The following is an 8,390-nucleotide window of genomic DNA, read 5'->3' as shown; positions in this document are numbered from 1 at the left end:
GCTGTAGGACTTCAGATGGATACGGTGATTAATGCTGCCACAAAAGTGAGCAGTTTCTCCTCTCAGCCCTGCCAACACTAGCATCTATAGACAAAATCATTGTTTAAAGCTCTAGTACATCACAGAATAATGCTGATATTGGTATTTTACAACTAATGCAACATCACGTAATTCACATGTAATCTTAATAGTTAAAAATTCAAGACTGGGGTACTAACTGAATAAACCACTAACATGAAGCTTCCTTATCCGGCATGGGATAACAGAAGGAATAGTTCAGATAACATTGTAAAGACTGGGCAGGAACAAAACAAATTTATTTCTCCATCCAGGATTTTATACACTTTACAAAAACCAGTAATATCACTGCGCCCATAAAAATGTTATCCATGGCAACAGAAAGCAAATACTACTTTTTGTCATCTAACAGGGTCTTCTTAAAATCAAAATACAAAGATTTGTGCTGTAGCAGTCCTCCACTTTGCACTGTAACAATAAGGCTTACTGTACTTTAAATACGAAGCTGTTACATCTGCAGTTATGAACCACTGGCTTTCACAAACATCATTTTATAGTTGCTTTTTGCTTCTTTTTTGTTTTCTGGAACTTCAGCTTCATCATGTTTTTCAGCAGCTTGTAGCTCCTCTGCAGACTCCTCTTGCTCTGAATCAGAGCCACTTTCAGAATCCTCTGAACTCTCATCAGAGGAGTGTCCAGCTGCCTCCTCTTCTTGTTCATCTTCCTGAAACTGTAAGTTCAGATTATGAGAGAGATAAAACATTATTTCCTGGCAACTCCTCTGGAGCCTTTAACATTTCCCAGTGAGAACATTTCATGTAGTGGCTCCTTTCATTTTGGTACTAAAATGGGCCACATTGTTAAACAGAGGCCTGTAAGACATGAATTATTAGACAGAAAGCAACTGCCCTGAAGTGGTTAACCATGCCAGCTGTGACATCCATGGATTCATCAGCCACTGGTTCATTTAGTTACAGCAGAAATCCTAAAGACACTGTTCAATGAGTCCGAAGTTCCAGATCCCATCCGTTCAGTAATGCCAGTACTGACACTGGAATATTTGTTGCAGAGTGACACAATGGAACTAAAGGCTAGACCATCAAGAATTCACATTTGTGATTGACCTTTGACAGGAAGCTTAGCAAACTGCAGCACTAGGAATGCTTAAGTTATCCAATGATACTGCTAACAACAATGCAGATGGTTGTCCTGCCTACTTATGTATTCCTCAGCAACACTCTGATTTAATATATTTGTCACTCTGTGCCCTAATCAAGTCTTGACCACTCTGGAGCATTAAGTATGTCTTATCACTTCTCAGAACAATGACAAGCACCACTCATTTATGAGCATCTAAATGGCCACCGCAGTATATACATGAACATCAGCCAAGTGCCTGCAATCAGTTTGTCCTTTAACCCAAACCATGGATATCTGCTTGGATTTTTAAACCCAGTACCACCTTGTCTTAGTGAAGTGAAAGCCAAGTCATTATGCAAATGAAGTCAGTACCTCACTGAACCCAAGCCCGCAGTGGCGCCGGTTCCGCCCTGACATTGTGCTGTCCATGCTCTGCTGGTACTGAGACTCCAACTCCTCGTTCATTTTCTTGTCTTCTTCCCCTGCATTGTCCAGGGTACTTTGGTTATGGTTCATTCAAATTAACAAAGACACCAAATTACAGGAAGTCACATTTTCAAAGTCAAGAAGTTTAAATGTAACCATTCTAAACTAGGATAGAGTATTACTGCATACAAACCATCAGGCTTTAAAGCAACAGTATCGAGTGTGCAAGCAGGACGGCTTTGATACAAAGAGGGCTGGGAAGTTCGTAAGACCTGATGCATTCCAGAGTTGCACTATGCAGTGTTATGTTCTACTGAACGAGGTAAATGAAATCAGTGTGAGTTCTCTGTGCTTCCAGCCAGTACTTCAGCATGCCCCAGCAAGGAGAAACTTTGTGACCTTCACTACATAACACGGGATTACTGTGATTAAATCATCCCTCAGATATAGCATCATGCCTTGGAACAATACCACCACTCTTGTTTATGGAGCTGTTTTTGAAACTGTTTCATGCAGTTACTACAGCCCTGCATTTTTCCATCCTTAGGAATTAGCAGAAAAACTAATATTCATGAGCTACTTCTACAGGCCCTTTATTTACTTGTTTGAGTAAGTGAATAAATAATCACATTCACTGGGGGAAAACGTGGTCTAAAATAGTTAAGGATCCTATGTACTTGGAAAAGGTAAGAATCTCTAATTCTCCCCAGGAGGCCTACAACACTAGTTTTTAATTTGTATCTCTGTGAAGCTGAAAGGTTGTATTGCAAATCTGTATTTCCTCATTTGGAAGTTAGAGCTGTATGCTACTGTAAAAGGACAGGAACTGTATGTTGGACAAAAGAAGTCTTAAAACCCCAGCATTTTAACTTTATCCTATTAACAAACCAGTACTGATTCTTTATGACTCCAAGGAGAAGCATCACTTCCTTTCTAGGAAATTCAGGTATGAAGGAGTGACTCATACAATAAGAGCAGCAGCACCTGGAACCAATCCTCAGCCTTATTTTGGTCCATAGATAATTTTTCATCACATGAAAAATGATTGGTGGAGCATACCAGAGAAAGCTTTCTGGAATAGGAAGGGAAGTTTTCTAGAATGGTGACAGTTGCTATTCCACAAGGCTTTACCAAAGCTTCTCTCAGGCAGTGCAGTCCAACCCAGCTTGGTGCCAAGTACTTTGACTTCCTAAGCAAGCACGATAAAGAGTTACCATGGTTCTATGTGACATCCAATTATTGCTGATTGCCAAGATGACCTTGCAGATCTTTTCAGCTTTTACCTCATTGCCTTAGGGCAGAGATCTTTCTATTCAATAGGTAACCAGGTCAGGGAGAAATCAAACCCTGTACATGTATAATTGTACAATTTAGTACAATTTAGTTGTACTAAAATGTAAAATTTAGTTTGGATATCCTGGCATAATACTGATAGGTGCCAACAGCAATACAACTTATTTTGATAGCAAAATAAGACTGAGGACCTACAGGCCCTGATTTCCAGGGCTCTTGTACACAAGTGTACCTGACCATAAGGTACTTTGCTGAACCTGGACTTTAAAAGGCAAGTGAGAGCAGTCACAGAAACCATTTGTCAGTAACCCAACAGAAATAAGGAACTTCTACAACTCCACAGCCTGACCCATCTTCAGCTGCAGCCACGAAACCTGAAATCCCTCCCTGCCATATCTACCAAGATCAGAGTACTGGAATGTTCCTAAATAAGGGTTCGATTTCCAACTTTGTATCAGCTGTTGGATAAACTGACCTGTCCTGAAGTGAGAGGTTGATCTGTGGTCTCCGATAACAAGGCGGCCAGTATGTTCTTTCTAAAAGAAAAGGCAGTTTGTTTTGGAGCTTTAGGGTGCACTGACAGCTCTGCCAACATCCTGAACATTTTCAATGTAAAAGCTTTGCTGTCAAACCCTGCCACCCAACTGCAGGACTCTAAGTTTTACTAGCTAACAGCTGCTGCCTCTAGGTGAACTTCTTTCATCTTTCTTTTGCTGAATTTTCTGAAAAAGAAACCACAACAACTACACATTCTTTGCTCTTCCCAGACCCCAGAGATGGTTCTATTTCATTCTGTTTCTTGCCACCGATATGAAAATTATACTACATGATGCTGGACAGATGTGTGCTCAGGTTCTGATCATCTACCCTTTCTCTGACACTCTGCAACAGTTCAGGCTGTGCATCTTATGATGATCCCACTTTCAGACTGGTCACAGTGTCAGGTAAGACCTTCACAGTGCTGATTAATTTATTGGCTCAGTAGTTGCTCATTAGCAAATGTGTCCCAATAGGCAAGAACTGGCATTACACAGCAAGCAGCATTAAGTACCCAAGCAGACATTAAGATTAGTGGTAGTGAGATGCTTTAATGGGGCACTGTATCCCTATCCTCTAAGAAGTCCTAACTTTCACCTCTTTAATACAGTTAGCTATTTTAGCTTACAAAATTACTGTATTCAAGCAAAATACGTTAGTACAAGTAAAAATATTTTTTGATGGTAAGTAAAACTGCAATACTAAAGCAACATTTTATACATGAAAAAAAGCATTATTACATTTAACCAGTTTTGCAGCATTTTTTGCAGCAAGCGTAATAGAAATTTAGTTTTAGCGCATTTTTTCTTTAAAAATATTCCCTAGATTGATTAAATCAATCAGCTAGCACTCTTTTAAAGTTTTGTTTTTTTGGTTTTTTTTTTCCTCCAGTGAAAGAGAAATTTACAGACCTAGTACGTAGGTTTGTTATTTTGTAACAAACACTGTCGCGGAAGCGTCAAGTAATTTTACGAGCTGGCCTGAAAGCATTTAAGGCGTGGGGTGGGGATGAAGCTGCGGCGCAGGGACTCGACAACTTCCGAGCCACGTTTTGTGTTACACGGCTGCTGACACAACAGCGGTGAAACCCAAACCCTTCTGGAAGCACAGCCCCAAAGCCCAGCAGCTTTAAATTGTTGTCGCTTCCCTCAGAGCGCCCTGCGGCCCACAGAACCCCGCTGCAAGCACCCCGGTCCCTGTGCCCGCCCCGGGTGGGGGCCACGGGCAGCGGAGCGGCCTCACCTTCGCGGCGCCCATCAGCCGCAGGAACTTCTGCTTCCGCTCCTCGTTGCCGAGGTCCGCCGCCTCCCAGCTGCTGGAGCCCTGCGGGAGCACACGCTCACTGCGCCCGCCCGCCCCGAGCGGCCCCTCCGCCCCGCCGCAGCCCGTCCGGGCGGCCGCGGCCTGCCCGCGTCCCGCCGGGGGCTCCGCCGCCGAGCCGCGGCCCTGCCGCCGTCCCCCGCGCCGCCAACCCCCTCCCGCCGCGCCGCCGCCCCGCGCCCGGTTACATCGGGGGAGGCCGCTCGCTTGAGGCCGTGGTGGCTCTGGGACTCCCGGGCTGAGCTCATGGCCGCGGCTGGGTGACCAGGCCGCGCTGCCGCCTTCCTGCCGGAGCCGCTCCTTCGGGAGCGGGCGCGGGGCGCGCCGGGATCAGTAGTTCTGGGCGGGCGGCGGCGGCGCCGAGCGGGCGGGCGGGGACTGCGCGCCCCAGAGGCCTCCGCGGCGCCGCGGCCGCCACGGGCGGGGTGGGCCGGGCTGCGCCTCGGGGCGGGCGGCGGCGCTGCCGGGAGACGGGTGCCCGGCGCTTCCCTTTTCTCCTGGTGCTCGGGAGCGGGGGTGGCGATGTGGGGACCCTGGCCGCTGCTCGGCTCGCTTCACAGTGCCCGCTGGTCCTGCTCCTTCGTGTGCCCCGAGTGGAGCCCTGTGTGTGCAGCTCCAGGTGTTCCCATTAACCCCTCAGTGCCTCTGGCCGTTTGCCTCCACTGTTGTTCCCGCCCGTCCCATCACCCCCACAAGTGTACAAAGCACAGATTCATCCACTGCTCCCAAATTTGTTATTGCGTATAAATATCTCAAAGGTGGGTGCCAAGAGGGTGGTGCCAGACTCTTCACAGTGGTGCAGGACGAGGAGCAACGGCCATAAACAAGAAGATCCCTCTCAACGTGAGCGAGAACTTCCTTACACTGAGGGTGGCAGAGCACTGGAACAGGCTGCCCAGAGAGTCTCCCTCTCTGAAGACATTTAAAACAAACGATTGCAATTTTTTTGCCCTTTTTTTTTTTTTTTTTTTGGTGTCAAAGAGCTAAAGTTAGTGTCTTAATTAGATCCTTTTTTTTTTGGGCAGTTTGCAGTCTGTATGTGCATGTTGTCCATGTGCATAAAGGCAGTCCCTTCAGCCACAGACTTTTCATCTAAGTACCCATAAATTACATAAGCTTGTTCCCTCTAATCTTTCATGCTTTGTACAAGGCAGTGTAGGTGGCCAGAATATGTCCCGAATATTCAGTTCTTCACAATAGTAGGCTTAAATCTGAAATTTTAACTTTCAGTGAGTTTTTGTGAGTATGGCAATTAAGCTCTTGAGTCACTGATGCTTTTCTCTGAGCCTTGTTATTCTGCTGTGACCCATTGCTCTTTTGTAGGATTGAAACACAGTGAAAGAAGAGTTGATAAACATTCTGGGAGATGGAGCAAAAAAGCTCAGCAGATCTAACAATGTAGAGATGTCTTGGGTAGGTAGATTCAGAATTAAAGATTTCCTTAGAGGCCAGTATTAGGAGCAGCACTGTTTGTCTGTGGCACGGACAGTGGGATCCAGGGCACCCTCAGTAAGTTTGCTGACAGCACCAAGCCGTGTGGTATGGTGACACCACGCTGAATGGGACTTGGAACTACCTGGTCTAGTGAAAGGTGTCTCTGCCCATGGCAGGGGGATGGAATGAGATGGTCTTTAAGGTCCATTCCAACACAAACTATGGTGTGATATGATAAATAGTATGTTATATGTAGAATATAATTATTTTCAGCTGCCGTTTATACAGAATAGCGCTAGGATAGTGATGTTTTATTTCATGTTTGCATATATTGCACTGCTCAAGTGTGCAAAACCAAACAGAAAGACACAGTTGTTACATCTGCTTTCTACAGCTTCTGTGGTTCTTGTTTAACAATGACAAGAGAGCAGAAATGATAATTAATCTGAGAGAATCTTACATTTGCATCTTTAGTCTCATTTCAAGTATTTAAATGTACAGACTATTATGTAGAGAATGTAGTAATGGATTAATTTAAATTTTAGCATTTAAAATTATTTCTAACAAGAGGAGGGACTTGCAAAAAAACCCTGAAAATTATGTTACTTTATAAATTAAAACACTCGATTTTTTTAGTAGTATCTATCAGCATTTTTAGTCTGTTAACTTAATAGGAATTGGGGTAATCTAATACCAGTGAAACTGTACTTTTTCAATTTTTTTTCAGTTAAGCTGTTATTAGAGTTTCTGTACTATTTTGCTTAAAGACCTGTATGTCAATAAAAACAAGTGTGAAATTTTAACTTCATGGCTACATTTCCCTTATGGGACAAACAGAGAAGGTTTGTCTTGGGGAAAAAAGGTCCAAAAAATAAGGCTGTTTAAATCTGCTATTATAATTTTGTCTTCGTTGTGGCTTATTGTTAAGTTCAAGTCTTTTTCAGTACAACTGAAATGAACTAATGTTTATGTGTCTGACTAATGGTTTGTTAATTTTGTTTACATTTTGAATAATGATGTGGTGCTGATATTTTAGTGAGAGGTTTTGACGAGTTTTTTTCCCCTTAGTTTATTGATCCGTTGTTTAAAATTCTCTGTTTTTGCAGAGAAGAGGTACATTACTAAATAAAGACATACTAAACATTAAGTGGCAGCCATCAACCTATGGGATAACTTAAAAATGGAGTGATCTGACTGCTAACAAAAATGTGGATTCTCTCAGTAGCAGAATGGTTATGTAAAGGTTTTGCTTATCTTTATGGAGATATTACAGATAAGTCTGAGGATGTGTGACTCATGAGCTTTATATAATTCCAGTAACAGTGATAAATGGTAAGGGAGTTCTGAAAATCCTGTCATGCTGGGATTCAATGTTATATTTGCTGTATTCTTTTGGGCAACAGAGAAATGTCATTATTCACAGGAGAATAAGAGACACTGAGTTACTAAAAAGAAACCTGTCTTCTCCAATCTCTGAGGCTGTTTTAGAATACAAACAAAACAATAGGTACGGATTCTGGGCAATACTTGTGTGAGTTTTCCACATTTCTTTGACATGGTCTCTCTGAAGACACTGTCTTGGAGTTAACATTCAATTCACAGGAGCTGAGATTTTGTCATGAAGCACAACTGGCTACAATGCAGAAACAGAACCTCAAGTAAGTGGCTGCCAGCGTAGCAAAAACACAAGAGGGAGGAAGGCTGAGTTTTCTTGTTGGACATTAACAGAGGCAATGAGGTAAGAATGAGATGATTCTTTTAAATTTTTCAATATATTGCTGCTGCTGTAGTGAGCTGCAGTCTGTGGATGGTTCCTGTCTCTGTGAGTGCAGGGTAGGTGTACAGCAGCTCTGTTACAGGACATGTCAGAAGAACCACTTGAATGAGGATTTTCCCAGGCCAGTTCCAAGTTTTGAAGCTCGGCAGTCTACATTATAAAAACTTTCAGGCAGACAAAAGTTTGTCAAGGCAACAAAAGAAAATTCTGAAATGAAGTGAAAACAGTTAAATGAAATGGCATGAGGTGAAGTGCAGTGAAATGAATGGAAACTCTCTGAAATGGTACTCATTGAAATAATGAGATTTCATTTCCTTTCGTGGAAAGGAATGGGAGTGCGAAAGTTCAGGCCTATCTTGTGGAAGCAGTTTCATGAGTGAAGATCCTGACATAAATCTTCACAGTTATTTTTTGCTTGATTTTTTTTTAAGCTTTTTTTTGTAGA

The 8,390-nt window shown here is 43.1% G+C and overlaps 1 protein-coding gene across 1 annotated transcript; it reads right to left on the bottom strand.

Annotated features, from left to right (window-relative positions):
- Nucleotides 1-286: 286 nt before the first annotated feature.
- C5H11orf58 (chromosome 5 C11orf58 homolog) lies at nt 287-5,065 on the bottom strand. The gene is made up of 5 exons (XM_069016853.1): nt 4,923-5,065; nt 4,657-4,737; nt 3,353-3,413; nt 1,531-1,640; nt 287-748 (listed from the first exon to the last, which is right to left on the bottom strand). The coding sequence occupies exons 1-5, from the start codon at nt 4,980-4,982 to the stop codon at nt 539-541; spliced, it is 522 nt and encodes a 173-aa protein (XP_068872954.1). The 5' UTR covers nt 4,983-5,065; the 3' UTR covers nt 287-538.
- Between the last annotated feature and the right edge of the window lie 3,325 nt (nt 5,066-8,390).

This window comes from Aphelocoma coerulescens, chromosome 5 (assembly GCF_041296385.1).
Source record: "Aphelocoma coerulescens isolate FSJ_1873_10779 chromosome 5, UR_Acoe_1.0, whole genome shotgun sequence".
Lineage (NCBI taxonomy): Eukaryota > Metazoa > Chordata > Aves > Passeriformes > Corvidae > Aphelocoma > Aphelocoma coerulescens.
This window is presented reverse-complemented; position numbering and strand designations above follow the sequence as displayed.